This window comes from Pelophylax lessonae (genome assembly GCF_965119305.1).
Source record: "Pelophylax lessonae genome assembly, chromosome: 2".
Lineage (NCBI taxonomy): Eukaryota > Metazoa > Chordata > Amphibia > Anura > Ranidae > Pelophylax > Pelophylax lessonae.
In genome coordinates, this window is record NC_138769.1 from 512,713,074 (window position 1) to 512,728,485 (window position 15,412).

At 43.9% G+C, this 15,412-nt stretch overlaps 1 protein-coding gene across 1 annotated transcript in view; it reads right to left on the minus strand.

Annotated features, from left to right (window-relative positions):
- UCHL3 (ubiquitin C-terminal hydrolase L3) overlaps window positions 1-15,412 on the minus strand; it is a gene marked incomplete at its 5' end in the record, with an annotated part of 129,650 nt that overhangs the window by 60,232 nt on the left and 54,006 nt on the right. The window contains one exon of the mRNA XM_082248132.1: window positions 15,043-15,090. Within this exon, the coding sequence (XP_082104258.1) occupies window positions 15,043-15,090 (48 nt within the window). The remainder of the gene's footprint in view (window positions 1-15,042; window positions 15,091-15,412) is intronic.

Below are 15,412 nucleotides of genomic sequence, written 5' to 3' on the forward strand. Positions count from 1 at the left end.
CCCACACCCAAGGTAAAGTGTGAAAACAATAAAAAAAAAAAAAAAGATTATAAATATTCCAAAACATTCTTTCATTAGCACAGGTCTGTGGCATTAACTGGTTGGGAAGTTTTGTAGTTTACCAAACCTTCAGTCTGACAACCTGCCATAGAAAAATCTGCAAAGAAATAAGGTTTCTAAGAAAAGCAACTCCTACACATGCCCTATTCTCTAGAAGGGTTTATATATAGCTGTGCTGTATTGAGGGTGACTTACAAAACCTGACATGACATAACAGGCTGCAGGTGTCACAGCACTGAAGGTATTGATTCTAGTTTGTTTTTATAACATGCTCTGCATCATTTAGGGAATAAATCCCCTAGCAAAAACACAAGTTAATTCGCTGAGAAAGACTATTGTTAAGCTCTGACAAATCGATATTATTAAACTACCAATACCTGAATCGTGACAAAAAAAAGGAAAAAGGAGGGTTTTGTGATCCTGCTTCTTGCGAGTGAAAAAAAAAGAAGTCACTGGGGCCCCAACAGGCATGCTGGAGAAAAATAAGACGACAACTGAAATGCGGCCTACATGTACAGCAAAATGTTAACAGAAAATTTGTTCTTAATAGAGGGGAAGGATTAGAATTCTACAATTTGTGTTGAGTTTTTACTGCTATCCAGGGCTCTATGAGCGAGATTTCCCTTTGCTTACTTTCACAATGACAGAAAGATTGCGCAAGCCTCTCAACTGTGAGCCATTGGAACAGAGGACGCGGCACAGCTGGAATTGGTTGTCCTTTTCCAGTGAGACTTTTTTTTTATGTTTGTGGGTATAATGTCGTTTATGATTCTTTTTAAATCGTTGGTAAAGCGGTAGGCGTTGCTGTCGCAATGACAAAAGCTTCAACACACAGAAAGGGATGCAAAATCTGGTAAAGAAGGTAAACAAAGCAATAAAAAAAAAAAAAAATGGCTGGCTAGACCGTAAATCTCTGTTCTTAATAGTGTGATTTCAACTGCAACTTGATTCACACAAAATCTAATGACAATGGAAATCTCAATGTTTTCAACGGTGCCAGTTCACATCAATGCAACGCACCATGGCGTAATTTTGGAAAAAGGTTTCTGTACTGCTCTGGTGCGATTCCAGTTTGATTTTGGTCCCATAGAAAATGCAAACCACATCCAAGTTGCAGTACATAAGTGCACCGAAAACTTGATCAAAATCAGATCTAACCTAGCCTTAAAAGCCAATTTACAGCACCTTCCCGTCTGTAGTTAACTTTTCTATTAGGGGGAGATCATCATTTCCAACTCCTTTGCATGGGCATTTTAAAAAGACATTGTATACAAAAGAAAATCTTGTGACAACATTTGAATAGAAAGTTTGATCAGTAATTAAGTTTATTTTGTCACAAGTCTCCCATATTCATATTTAGTCACTGAAGTTCACATAGCTGCTTCATTTTTTTTTTACCATCTTTGATAATAACATGACATTCCTTAGTGAAAATGGGCTGCCATCTCATTCTGAAAGCATCTTTTGTGCACGGACAAAATACAGAAAAAAACTTTAGAACAGAAGATAATAAGACCATTAGAAGCTCCAGGCAAAAGATCAGCAATTGCCTTTTAGACAAAGTGAAGATTCACATCTAAACTGGATTTTCCAGCTTTATATGTGTTGGATCAGAGGGCAGTAACATAAGAACTACTTGTTCTAGAAGTCCTAGGAACTGTTGAAATCCTGGGAATACAAACTGAGAGGAAAATATTAAATGTGCTACACCGGATGTTATGGTAAAGAAAAATCTGATAGACAAATATTGCAAGGCTAAATTTATACACAGTTTGCATTTAAATAAAGAAAACACTGTTTAACCACTTACGCCCCGGAAGATTTTACCCCCTTCCTGACCAGGCCCTATTTTGCGATTCGGCACTGCGTGACTTTAACGGACAATTGCGCGGTCGTGCGACGCCGTACCTAAACGACTTTGACGTCCTTTTTTTCACAAACAGAGCTTTCTTTTGGTGGTATTTGATCACCTGTGTGATTTTTTGATCATGAGCTATAAACAAAAAAAGAGCGACAATTTTGCAAAAACAATATTTTTCACTTTTTTTTTTTTTATATGAAATTCCCCAAAAAAAAAAAAAAAAAAAAATGTAAAAATCAATTCAACATTTTAGGCCAATTTGTTTTCGGCTACATATGTTTGGTAAAAAAATAAATAAATAAAAAAAATTAAAAAAAAAAAAAAAGCGCGTATTTTGATTGGTTTGCGCAAAAGTTACTGCGTTTACTAAAAGGGAAAGATTGTCATTTTTTTTTAAACTAGTAATGGCGGCGATTTGCGATTTTTTTTGCGGGACTGCGACATTGTGGCGGACAGATCGGACCCTTGACTGACATTTTTGACACTTTTGGGGGTACCAGTGACATTACTACAGTAATCAGTGCTATACATATCCACTGTTACTGTAATAATGACACTGGCAGGGAAGGGGTTAACTTTATTGGAGAAGGAGGGGTTAAGTGTGTCCCTAGTAGGGCTGCTGAATATAATCGAAAGATCGATGCATCGCGATTCTGCATCGATGCGGGTTACTGGCATAATAGATTAGGAAATGACATCATCAGCCGCGGCCACGCCCTATCGCGCAAGGGAGAAAAAGTCACAAGATCGGCAGCTGATTGGTGGGTTAGTGGCGGGAGCTTAATAAAAAGGCTCCGCCCCTTCCGTCTTTGACCCGGGCCGAGGCGCAGCAAGACATCCCCCGCGTGTATCGGTGTCCCACCTGCGGCCTTGCAGCCAAGAAGCCAGCCAGCCAAGTCAGAAGCCAGTCCACACTCCACACACCGGAGCGAGGAGCCCCAAGTGCGTCCCCATCGCAGCCAGCCAGCGCCGCCAGCCTCACCATAGCCGACCGTCCCATGCCCAGCCGCCACGCCACTGCGAGTGACGCCAGCCACCCGCCACAGAGCAGCACAGCACCTGTCCTCTGCAATGCAGTGCACAACAACCCACACAGTCACACAGCAGCAGGTATGTAGTCCGAACAAATAATTGTATAATCATTCATGGGGGTCTCGTCTGTATCTCTGGGGGATGTCTGTGATTGGGGGGGGGGGCCTGGGACAGGGGACAGTCGGTCGGGGCCCGGGGGTACTGTTCTGCTGTGGCAGTCTGGCAGCCAGGGGGGCTCTCTGAGTGTCAGTGGGGGGGCCTGGGGGGTCTCTGTCAGTGTCAGCTGTGGGGGTCTGGGCAAGGGGGGGGACTCACTCAGTGTTTGTCACTCAGTGCTGTGGGGGATTGGGGAAGGTGTGGGACAGTGGGACATCCAGGTCTCTGTCAGTGTGTCCGTCCGGCTGTCAGCTAAGCTGTGGGGGGAGGGGGGTCTCTGTCAGTGTCACTGTCATAGGCAGCTGTGGGGTAAGGGGGGGAAACAAACATCACGGTGAACATGGACGTTATGCAGCAGTGCACTATTACCAGGTTCACCCTTGATGTTTGCTACTAGTCAGGAAGTGCTCTGTTTTGTAGAGGACAGGTTATGGCACACACCTGGAATTTATTGCAACGCATGTCTGTCTGCTGGTGTCTGTTGTACTCTGTAGCAATAGCAAGTGTAGGGAGTTCCCTCAACCAAACAAATACTAAAGGTAAAAGTGTATCTAGACAACTGAAGGCAAGCCGGCAGCCACGGTACAGGAAAGGACATCCTTCAAAGATTAAATCAATCATACATTGAAGCGTAAAACCTTGATTAAATCTTTACTGGATCACAAATACACACAATATAAAAACAAATTATACTGCGCTTAATCAAAATCGGAAACTCAGATCACAGTATCAGCTGCTAGCATATAAAAGTTGTTGTACCGCAACCTTAAACAAACATAAAAACAGGGTATGAAGCTCAATATGGTGATCACAGAAGTCAAACAATGGTACTAATAATGATAATGAAGCGAAAGTCCATAGGAGAAAAGGAGTCCCGCAAGAGGTCCAAGATAAGGGTGATGAAACTCAGAGTAGCCTCCACCAAACACCAATATAAGTGGCCTCTTACCGGAAATGGGTGATCCCCATTACAGGGATCTCTGTATGCCTTAAACAGGAACTTGGCTCCTTTCTCACTAGGTGGACAGACATATAAACTCCTCCCACAGGAAATGCCTTTATGGATACCAGTCAATCCTCTCTAGAAGTTGATGTCAGCCATCTTCAAGCAGCACAAACAGGAAGTGACTGCAGGACACTCTATGCTCTCACCCTTGATGTTTGCTACTAGTCAGGAAGTGCTCTGTTTTGTAGAGGACAGGTTATGGCACACCTGGAATTTATTGCAATGCATATTCACATAAAAGGATTTATATATAATATTTTGTGGGAATTTATGATGACCATTTTCACAAGAATATTAGCTTGGCTGGCTGGCTTCTTCTATCTTGGCTTGCCTTTAAAGTACAACTATAGGCAAAACTTTATCCAAAATCAAAAAAGTTTTGCCTTTAGTTGTACACCTGCTTGCTTATATTAATATTTTCTTTTATGAAGCAGTAAACTGCACTACTACAGTTTTTTTACTAATTTTACTGTTACTTCTAGTAAAATACTAGTGTTGTTGTCTGTCTCTGCTATGCTGTTTGCATTTTCAGACCTTCCTATATGTTTGCAGTGCAAGTGCACTAAAGTATGCAGGGCTTGCAGGCCATGACAGGGTCCAGGAAAGTGTCCTTTGAAGCAAATGAAAATAAAAAGGATTCTTTTATTTGTGACTGCTTGATTGTTTGTTTTTTAAAAAGTTTTGAAAACCATTGGGCAGTGGGCTGGGCATGGGCATTGGGCAGTAATCGTGATGCATTGCGGAATCGAATCGCGACCCTAATAATCGTAATCGCATCGAATCGAATCATGAGGTAAGTGAAGATGCGCAGCCCTAGTCCCTAGGGGCGTGATTCTAACTGTGAAGGGATGTGGTTGGTTGTGTAACAGAGATATACGATCCTACATAGCAGGACCATATGATCTCTGTTCTTACACAGGGGAGAATGATAGGCGGTTTTGTTTACATTAGCCACCTGCCTCTCTCCCTTCACAGCGGACATCGGGTCCGCCGGGCAAATGCACGGGGGGGTCCTTTAACAAGCGGGGGCGGGAGCGTGCCTCCGGCGGCACGCGCTTGCCCCCTAGAGCCTCACAGGCTAGCGACGTAGTACTACGTCGCTTTGCCTGTGAGGGGCTGACTGATAAATATACTGTTATATACTAAATATACTGTGGGCGGTCGGCAAGTGGTTAATTAGACTATAAAGCTGGCTATAGACTGTCTAATTTCAATCCACCTATGGATACACTGGTTGTCCTGATGTCATCCATCAACTTTAGTACAACCAGCCTTTCGGGGGGGTTTTTTTTTCCCATACGATTACTGACATCGGCTGTAGCCGGCAGTAGAAATCATTGTATGATGAGGTTTTCCCAATCAACACTGACTGTGTTAGCCCCCATTCACATGCAAGCGATCCGACTTCGGGTGGCGACCTCCGAGGTCATAACATTGAAGTCTATGGCGGTCGCCTCCTGGTCGCCCCAAAGAAGCTCCGGACCCTTTTTCTAAGTCGGAGCGACTTGTGTCGCTCCTATTAGAATGGGTCCGCAGCTTCCCTATGGGAGGCGGCCTACGGCGACCTGTGAGGCGACCAGGTCGCCTCACAGGTCGCCTTAGTGTGAACGGGGGCTTAAGGGAATCAAGAAATGAGAAAAGAAAATGGCATAATGCTTAACCAGCCTAAGAAGGCACCATTATCTGTAAACAAAGATTTCACTTGCACCTGCTGGGGAAATCTGGTACTGCATTTTACACATAAATAACAAAGGTTTCCTAAGTTACCGACTCCAGTTCCCAAATTAATGTAAGAGGGCGGTGAGGATATACAACAATGAACAAACCATATCAACAATCTAAGGGGTCCCATCAAATGACTAATAAATTCCTTTGAACTTCAACGTATCAAGTTTACACTTCACAGCTTCGCAGAAACAACATTTTACTGTCACTATTAAATAAAAAAACTTGATTTAAGGTGAAATTGGATTAGTTATTATACATCATTATGCTTTGCACAGTATAAGTAAAGGACAACATTTGGCTTTATATTGGTGAAAAGGGGGGCTGTAAGGAACAATTTTAATTAAGTGTAAAAGTTGTCCTTCATTGGCATTTTGACTTGCCTGTAAATTCCATATCTTGGGGCACAATACAGGATACAGCCTAGATATTCACAGCCCTTGTGTTTTAGGCTGCTACTTTTAAGTGATGAGCACACTGGCAAAAGCTTTGCTAGGCATGCTCCAGGCAGGGCATACTTCTATAAACCCCACTAGGAGTCCTCAGCTTTTTTGGCCAAGCAATGAAGAGTACATGGGAACATAGGAGAGGGTGACCTGTCTCCAGTACTTTTCTGTAAGATATGGAATTCAAAGGCAAGACAAAATTCCTATGACCTAATTGTTCAGTACACAGCACGGGCTGGATATTTAAAGATCCTGGGATGTCCAGAAGAAATGACAACAACAAGGCAAACAGAACAGTACCAACAGGCCAAATAAAACAAACCAGGGTCAAAAGATCCAACTCACAGTGCAGCTGAAAGAACCTTGTGGCCAAAGGCTGCATGTAAAAAGGCCTGGACACCCACATTGTAAAATTAAGAAAATATGAACCGAAGACCAGGTGGAAGCTTAACAAAGCTGGGCAACAGATGCCTAATGTCAGAAAGCCCAGGAATCCCCAACTGATCTGAGAATGTAAAAGTACAGGAAGTATCTGCTCTTTGTGAGCATAAGCCCTTGCAATGAGCTCTTATCTACCTAGCTTAGGACTTAGACGCAGGGTGTCCTTTATGAGACCATGTTAGCAATATAAAGGGTTCTTTCTTCGGACAGAGGCCATGGCTGTCAGATCTTGACAATAGAGAGCAATTGCTTTGGATCAAAATGACAATGTCATCACAGAGGTTGATCACACCAATTATTATTTTTTTTTTAAATCAGATTCCCCCCCCCCTTTTTTTACATAAAAAAACATACAAAACAATAAAAAAAAAAAAAACACCCAGAACAATAACCCCTCTCCCCCCCCCCCCCTTCTTTTCCCTTCAACTCCTTTCCTTACTGCTCAGTTAAGCTGATGAACTTGAACACATTTATTTCATTATTCTCAAGTATTCCTAAAATCCAGAAATATTCCAGGACAACCGATGCACTGTATAAAAAGTTAAACAGGCCAACCTGCTCTTCAAACACTGGATGTAAGATCACTATCCTTGGTCTTTAGAACCAAGAGTAGCTCTTTACAAGAAAGAGTCCCTAACTCAAACATGTCAGAGAGTAGGCCACCTTGCAGGAGAGATCACAAAAGAATTTCTCTAATCAGTTCAAATAGTGGTTTCTACAGGGGCAAGAAAAAAAACTTGAGAGCCCAAGGAAGCTAAGGGCACTGTAATAGAGGTTTGATCTAGGAGTCAACAGGAATAAAAAAAAAGAAAGCAAAGCCATAATGTTTTGAAAACAGATTGAATGAGGACAAACCCTAACCCATACAGCAGAACTAAAAAGGCAAAAAATACTTACTTTTCTTTTAATGATCTGAAGTCTGCAAAGTCCCTAGTCTGGGTCAGGATCTTCCACCCGACTTCTTCCAGGTACAGATCTTAGGCCATTTTTACTGGATGGTGCAGGCCACTGCTGTTATCACTGTCTGATTGTGCCCCCACTAAGTTGTGGTACCATAATCAGGCTTGTATAGAACCCTTTGTCCCAGTGAGTGGTCAGCTTGGCCCAAACAAATTGGGTAAGGTGACCGTAAATGTGGAGATCAGCTTTAAAACAACTTTCAAATGGTTAACCTCCTCAAATATAAACATATTGTAAGACAAAATTGTCCCCAAGAAATATTTTTGGTTCACATCCCCTTAAAAGCTGAAAGTTGACAAGCTTAGGACCTTTACATATTTTCCACAACAAAATGTACATTTGAGCAAGGAACAAAAACAAAGGCTTATTTTAATCCACATGATTATTTCAACTTTTGCAGTGGCAGAAATGTGGGATTACTAAGGATTTTAAACTGTACTGTCAAGGGAGAGCAGAATAAAAACAAGACACAAATGTGGAGGCAGAAAGGCATTGTATAAAAGAATTTCAGACTCCCATAGTCCCAGTTCTAGAATGCTTAAATAACTTGTACTCTAACGACCCCCCCCCCCCCCCCGTCATTTCCTCTCCTCCTCAGACATATCTCCAAAATAAGGCATGCATAGGATATAAAAATGTACGGCAGCTAAATAAATCAAGAACATAATCTGTGCATGCTGGCAGTGTTAAAAACTTTTATAAAGCAAGACCACATGAAAGGCTTAGACATGTTATTCATGCTGGCACCATGCAGAGAGCTGCAAAGCCAGGCTGATGAACAGAAAAAAATAAAACCAGTTAAAAGGATCCAGTGCATCGATAAGTTCAGAAATAGGTGGAGTTGGTGAGCTGCATCTCCCACTGGCTTCTTGCAAATAAAGGAAAAAAAATAAAAATCAGCAACCAGGTGGGAGAAGACGGAAATATAAAGACCAATCTACCTGGCCAAAAAAAAAAAAAAAAGGGAGATCGCAATTTAACTCCCTAACATCAACTTAAAGTTAAATACCCGTTTTGGGTGGGATTGTCCTATAAAACCAGAAAATGATGGACTTATGCCTACAGAGAACGTAAAAAGAAGTTAAAACTAGGGATAGACCGATTATCGGGGGCTGTGAACTCCCCCCCCCCCCCAATATATCGGTTTTGGCCCCAGAACTGGCTGATATTTTTGTAACGTCATTATGCCTTCTTAGGCCACCTTCCTCGCCTTGGACAGCCTCGTCTGGAGTTGGGACTAGTCTAGTCTGCATCACAGCCATACACCCACCCACAGCAGCCCGGTGCCAGCCACCCACATTCACAGGCCCTGTGTACCAGCGAGCCAGCCACCCACAGGCCCTGTGCCAGCCACCACAGGGTGCCAGCATGCCACCAACCACAGGGTGCAAGACAGCCAGACACCCAGACAGGGTGCCAGACAGCCAGCCAGCCACCCAAAAACAGGGTGCCAGACAGCCAGCCACAGGCCCTGTACCAGCCAGCCAGCACAGGGTGCCAGCCAACCAGCCACCCAACACAGGGTGCCAGCCAACCAGCCACCCAACACAGGGTGCCAGCCAACCAGCCACCCAACACAGGGTGCCAGCCAACCAGCCACCCAACACAGGGTGCCAGCCAACCAACACAGTGTGCCAGCCAACCAGCCACCCAACACAGTGTGTGCCAGCCAACCAGCCACCCAACACAGTGTGCCAGCCAACCAGCCACCCAACACAGTGTGCCAGCCAACCAGCCACCCAACACAGGGTGCCAGCCAGGCATTAAACAAAAATTAACATGTTCAGTACCAGGATTTGTGTCAAAAATTGTCTTTATTTTTCAAAACTTTAAATGTACAAAATATCAGCCCATATCGTCCGATACCGATACATTGTGACCAAAATATCAGTATTGGTATCGGCCCTGAAAAAAAACATATTGGTCTATCCCTAGTTAAAACCAAAAAAAAAAAAAAAAATACTAATCCTAATAACAGGCTAAATAAAACTCTGATGCAAATATTCAGGCTCTCCATCACAATGGAAGATTAAGGATTTTTTTAAAGATAAATTCCATGTTTTAGTTACTAGGGGTTACTTGATGGATTTGTAGGACATTGCACAGTGCTAGAGGCAATAACTGTTGAATTCTCCTCTTGCGAATGCCATCAAGTAATTTCTTGCCTGCAGCTAAAGCATGTGACCTGTTCAGTAAAGGAGGCAGCAAGCAGCATGGAAGAGACATTTGCCTTCACATCCTTGACCTGACCCCGAGACTGCATTTGCATTTTTCTTCCTATACGACACTCTGCACTGCATCCCAACTGTGAGAGTTTAGTGCTTCTCAGGAGCTTGGCTTCCCAGTTCCCATACCGATATGATCAACAATGTCACACAGTAGAACACAGTCCAAAATTACCATCTCACTCTTACACTTGTGCCACCCCCAAATATTCATAAAGAAATAATGAAAAAGGGCTGAGCTAATAAAATTGAAAAAATATGGCAAGTGGTTGCCACCAGAATGTAAGAAAGAGGGCTTCTCACTGTGGGTAACATGGTTCCTCTCCACCAGTTTCAAATGTAAGCATCACTATACTTATATTCTGGTCACATAATGCCCTCCAATGCAACCTTTTCAAATATAATTATAAATCAAATATTTACAAATTGATATTCTTTCATATTCTGCAAAACGGTTGGTGACTTATAAGTCCAGTATAAAAATACAATTTCCAGCACTAATCTCTTTGCAGATTGGCCTAATTTTGATGCAGAACTTAAAATGAACACAAACACTTAACCCCTAAACACTAACCTTTACTTATAAGTGCTTAGTTAAAGCAAGGATGAGAAAGTGTTAAAGTGAAACTCTACTTTGCCAACCTAAGCAAAGTAACAGGTTAACCGACATTGCCACACTCCCACAACACCAAGAGTACAGGTGTCAACTTGCTATCAAGTTAGAAACTTAACTGACGTATGTATGCCTTCCTTCACCACCCCAACAGGGCAAAGCTCAGCCGTGCACCAGACTGGCCTGAAGGGAGCTATAAAGTCACCTTTACATGAAAGCATAGCAGACTCAGTCATGGATCCCACACTTCTTTCCATTCCTTATCCTTCTAAATTGCAAGCGTTTATTTGGCAGTATCCTGGCAGCATTCACAAGCTGAGAACAAGGGGGCAGAGTCTCATTAGGAATGATTATCATCCCGAGGAAAGGATCTACAAAATGTAACTGCAACTTGTGGGCAGAGCTAATGCTCCATATCGAAGCAGCAGTATGGGTGGCCCAAAACACTGTGGGCAAGCTATACAATGTTTGTTACCACAGATATTTTTTAATTAGGATGACCTCACTACTGCCATGCTAGCGTGCTAGATTTGTGCAGCTGCTAGCTGACGTGTAACTTCATATTCAATTCTCTATTGCAGGTAGTCCAAGGTGATATAACATGGTTAAGACCAGCTGTGTGCTGAGCTCCCTCCTAGTGACAAATTTTATTTCATGTGTTGGGTAAAGGTTCTTAGAAGTGACTCATGCTTTCCACTCCCGAGGGTGTTTTTATAGAGTACCAAGTCTATATTTGCACAATATTGGTTAAACATGTTTCCCTCCCACCTCTTTTTTGCTCTCCCTTTTCTCTAACTGTCCTTTATCCATGTTAAAATTTAGTAAAGTGTGTCTAGTTCCTGGGCTAGCACTTATAAACTTGGTGTTTGATTTTGTATTCAGTAAACCCCAATACAATTTTTTCTTTGCAAAAAATAAGAGGAAACTCATGCTGATAACAGAGGAACAAAGCACCAGAAAGAAACAACACTTAGAGCTTTGGGGGGAGAGACAAGTAAACACTACAGATAAAGTGCTGTATATATGCTTTGTTCAGAATTCATGACTGAGGTTTACAACCACTTAAAAAAAAAAAAAACCAGAATTAAGGGTATTTTTGGTCATGTATGTATAAAAATTGTATTTTGGGGTGTATGTGTGTAAATTGTTCAGAGAAAAGAAAGTTTCCAGTGTTGCAAACCCTTGTTTAGCGTCTGTAAAGGTGCAATAGTCTATGCCAGGACATATCGTAGAGTTTCATGTTAAAGTAGAAGTCCGGCACAGACAAAGTTTGAAGTAAAAGAATGTAGACTTTGTTATCCCTCAAGACAGCGGAGAATCGGTCATGGAAAAAGATTGACGCGTTTTAGCCCCAAACTTTGGGCCTTAGTCATTAGGCCAATCTTTTTACATAATGGATTCGCTTATGTCTTGATGGATACCAAATAAAGTCCACACCATTCTGATTTAAGCTGCGTCTGTGCCAGACTAATACTTTTTACATGTGTAATTGTACTACTACTTGAACAGAACCTAGAATCACTGGCAGTTTCTATTCCCTACTTGGGTAAGTGAAACCATTGCACTTGGTTATGAGCAGTTTCTTAATGCAAACTGCTAGCTGCAATATCCTACTACATGTAGTCAGACAAGATGTTTGGTTTGTGTAATGGGGAATAAAATAGCATAAAATCGCAGTTTACTTCACAATGCTCTACAAAAAAAAACAAAACACAAAACTACAAAAAAATTGGATTTTTCACTTACCATAAAATCTATTTCTCTGCTGTTTGACGGACACAGCTCCTGATCTTCCTAACCATTGGTTATACTGCCCCCTACAGGAGTAGGACACTAGGCAGAAAAAAAAAAAGTCTGGCTACGCCTAGGGGCAGACCCAGGTGTACTCCCCCTCTCTGCTATAGGTACTCCGTTTTGTTAAAAAAAATCCTGAAAACTTTCTGAATTCGGACCTGGGACAATCAACCCTTGAAGGAATAGGTCTTGTACTGCCTCAAACAGACCCTGTACGCGGTCTGAGGACAGACGCAAGTTGAAAGGAAAAAACCTTGCCGGGGGACAAGAGCAAAACTCGATCTTGTAGCCGTACCAAATGACTTTGTTGCCCCATTTGTCTTGCTACAGGAAAGTCCACGGATCTGGAAATCAGTGAAGACGTCCCCCACCCCCGGTACAGGTGAGGGTGCACCTGCTGAAGGAGCCTTAAACATAGGTCTGGAGAAGCCCAATCTTGGCTTGCCAGACCAGGTTCGTTTGGATCCTCCTAAAGTGGCCCTAAAAGGCTTCGAGCCCTTGTCAGTCGACCCTGAGGGATGAAAAAAACTTTGAGGAAGAAAGCCCACGTCTACAACAAGGTTCCTTGCCCTTAGTAGCCTGTGGAAGAAAAGTATTCTTCCCAACTATGAGACCTTTATTTTTTACCAGGGTAGCTCCAAAAAGGCGATGCTTTTTTTTTTTTTTTTTTTTTTAAGTCTGATCTGCAGACAAGCACTTGAGCCAAAAGACACGCCAAAGGTCCACTGCCAAAACGGAGAGGAGAGCCATAAGGGAAGCCACATCCAAAAGGAGGCATCACAGATAAACTGCAGCCGCTGAAGCAGCTGGTCCGCCAGCTAGGCAAAGGCAGGGGGGGAGCGGTCCCTCCTCCAGATCACGGTGCAAGAGCTTAGCCCACCCATACAGAGTTTGCGACAGGTCAATGGTGAATATCAGCCTCATTGCCGAACCAACCAGAGTGTACATATTGTGGGTCGCAGCCTCCGCCTTCTGGTCAGCCGGATCCTTAAAGGCCGGGGACTCTTTAACTAGCATTATGATTGCCTTGTTTAATCTGAAAACCGGGAGGGTCCACCACCGGTGGCACAGTCCACTTCTTAAGAAGGGACTCCTCATAGGGGTAACGCCTAGTAAAGTGCTTCGGAACCCCACACTTTAGCGACAGTTCTGTCAAAATAGGCTGGGAACATCTTTGCTGCTCTGGATGGCTAGTGAGTGCCAAAGGGTACATGTGCTAACGTCGCAGCTTCAGCTGCGTCCTCCATCTTTAGGGTCTCACGCACAGATCGAATCAGAATCAGTGCATCCACTAGCGCCTTTTCGTGCATGATCGCAGGTGTGGAGGAATTATCCTCACTATCAGAATTCCAGGCGCGTGGTTGCAGACCCAGCAGGGTGACCCACGTCTGCGGTGGCTGAATCAGATTCAAGATCTGATGAGACAATTAAGGCAGGGGAAGGCTGGGGGGGGGGGGGGGTGCTTTTTGCAGAGAGGGAGAGGACCCCACCAGACTCCACACCCGCAGAAACAAGCGCCTGCAGCCACCAGGATAATGGACTACACGTGGCGATCAGGAAGTAAAATCATCCAGGAGTCAGCACCAGGGGATGAGGAGGGGTTCCCACTGCCGAAATCGCCACCCACAGGGCTCCACTGCCATGGCCACCTTTATTTTCGATGGAAAGCCACAGCAAAATGGCCCTCGGCTACACAAACATGGCCGCCGTGTATAGGAACACAGGCTACAACAAAATGGCAGCACCACAAGGCATACAGGGACCCAGGAGGGTGGTCAGGCCTCAGGGACAGATCCAGGCAGGATGGGGGGGGGGGCCATGGCAGGAGCCCTCACCAGGTACAAACCCTCCCCCAGTTGATCGTCCGGTCGCTTGCGGCACCCCCCCAGCACCCATCGTTAGTAGGAGCCCTGCCCCCACCCCAGGAACAGTGGCCAGACCAACCAAACAGCCCCAGCGTATGTGGAGGGGAGGGTGAGAGGGGCAGGTGGGGTTGCCTGTGGGAAGGAGGGGAACCCGGGGGTCTGACCATCTCAAGGAGGGGCCCACGTCCACCCCCAAACCCTCATGGGGGAGTGGGACAGCTAGTTACCATACCAGGAACCAGGCGGGCACCGCTCCAGACAAAACCCCTCTCCATCAAAATGGGGGGGGGGGTCTGTCCGCCAGGAGGAACTCTGCGACTCGGGCTGGAACCCGGTCGTATATGATCTCGCAAGGCGCTCAACTTGCAGGCCAGCCCCCGTCCAGTGGGGCTGCGCCGCGGCCAAACTAGCGCAGAGCTGAGGTCTACGGGCACTCACTGGCCAGACTGGGGTGACCACTGGACCTAGATTATCCAGTCCCTCGCTCAGTTCAGCAGTTGATTGTAGATCTCACAGGAAAAATCCAGAGAAAAAATTCTATCTAAAACAAAATATTTTGCCAGGACCATAGATCCCAGCAAGGAACTAGGTCCTTACTAGGCAGAAATATCTGAGTGGCTATAGCATAGAGAGAGCCCATGGGAGTAGCCAGAACTCTTTTCTGTCTAGTGTCCGACTCCTGTATGGGGCAGTATAACCCAATGGTTATGAATACCAGAAGCTGTGTCCGTCAATGATGAAAGAGAAAAAGTACTTTTATTCGTAGATATATTTTTGGCAATAAAGTGTTAGATTTGTAGTTTGAAAACCAGAAACCTAGAACTTGGCACAAAACAGAGGGGAAAAAAAAAACGTTACCTCAGACTGTCCTTCCTGGGCACTACTTTCATGTGTAACACGAATACTCTGGTTTAGGAGAAAAGAAAACCATTTACATTAATACTTCCAAAACAACAGTCTTCCAACACACACTACAATAGAGCCAGGCCACAGAAGACACACAAAACTCGATATGTACTGGACATGGAAAGGGAGAAAGCCAAGACAAAAAGGTGCAATTTTCAGAACACAACTATTAGATTTCAAGTCAGCAGCAAACAGATACATAAAAAATAAGATTTTATTTATTCAGGAGTATATTTTATGGCAACTTGGGAGGTTGCAACATAGCAATTTACATAGTTCCCTGATGGACAAGAAAACCTCAGACACGAAGAAAAAAAAAATG